Source organism: Arachis hypogaea, chromosome 4 (genome assembly GCF_003086295.3).
Source record: "Arachis hypogaea cultivar Tifrunner chromosome 4, arahy.Tifrunner.gnm2.J5K5, whole genome shotgun sequence".
NCBI lineage: Eukaryota > Viridiplantae > Streptophyta > Magnoliopsida > Fabales > Fabaceae > Arachis > Arachis hypogaea.
The window spans coordinates 108,254,034-108,255,175 of record NC_092039.1 but is presented as its reverse complement, the minus strand read 5'-3'; the positions used below and the strand labels follow the sequence as shown (position 1 = coordinate 108,255,175).

The 1,142-nt window shown below is 43.6% G+C and overlaps 1 protein-coding gene across 1 annotated transcript; it reads left to right on the top strand.

The window, feature by feature from the left end:
• The first annotated feature begins 238 nt into the window (after window positions 1-238).
• On the top strand, window positions 239-715 carry LOC140184198 (uncharacterized). Its single transcript, XM_072234505.1, has one exon. The coding sequence runs from the start codon at window positions 239-241 to the stop codon at window positions 713-715; it is 477 nt and encodes a 158-aa protein (XP_072090606.1).
• The last annotated feature ends 427 nt before the right edge of the window (window positions 716-1,142 follow it).

Genomic DNA, 1,142 nt, shown 5'->3' with positions numbered 1-1,142 from the left:
ACCTCGACAAACACAAAGGAGGTCATATCCAAAAGCGCACCCCCCTTTCGCAACAAACGATTCCTCCAAACAACCAAACCGAGGAAATGATAAGGCATCTTCAAGCCACTACGAAAGACCGCGCGGCATAATTAATTGCATTTCAGGTGGATACGCTAGTGGAGGATCCTCGAATTCGGCAAGGAAGAGAACGTTCCGAGCAATATGATCGGTACATGGACCACAACAAGATGCTGAAATGACTTATCAGCAACCAGAAGTCACTTTCACATACGCCGACTTCAACTCCAACATACAAAACTTGGATGACCCTGTGGTAATCACTCTTCAGCCAGGGGATCTATTGGTAAGGAAAGTACTCTTGGACCCCAGAAGCAGTGCAGACGTTTTGTTCTATTCCACATTTCAAAAAATGAAGCTCAGCAACAACATCCTACAGTCAACAGGAGGAGACTTGGTCGGATTCTCAGGAGAACGGGTTCCAATAATCGGTTCAGTGTTGTTACAAACCACATTGGGTGAGCATCCTCTTTCAAAAACTAATGATATTCAATATTTAGTAGTTGATTGCTTCAGTCCCTATAACCTTATCCTTGGCCGACCTTTTTTGAACAAGTTCGGCGTAATTGTTTCCACAGTTCATCTGTGTGTTAAGTTTCCCCTGCAGGACGATAAAGTCGTAACAATCCACGGAGATCATAAAGAAGCACGGTAATGCTACAACATCAGCATGAAATTTCAAAATCGTGCAAAGCAGCAATTCAACAATGTCGACCTCAAGCAAACCGGCCACCCACTTGCCGACCTCGATCCAAGAGCCGATTTTCTCGAGCACCCACAACCTTCCGACGATTTACAAAAAGTATATTTAATAATGACCCTAACAAATTTACTTATGTAGGTACCTCAATCAACGCAACAGACCTAGAGACCATCAGAACCTTTTTATAAGATCAAGCCAACCTTTTTTCATGGACACCTTCAGACATGCCCGGCATCGATCCACAAATCATCAGCCATAAGCTAGCAATAAACTCGGCAGTCCAACCAGTACAGCAGAAGAAAAGGAAACTCGGCGAGGAAAAGAAAAGAGCATCACTAGAGGAAACCCAAAAGCTCATCAACGCAGAATTTATGAAAGA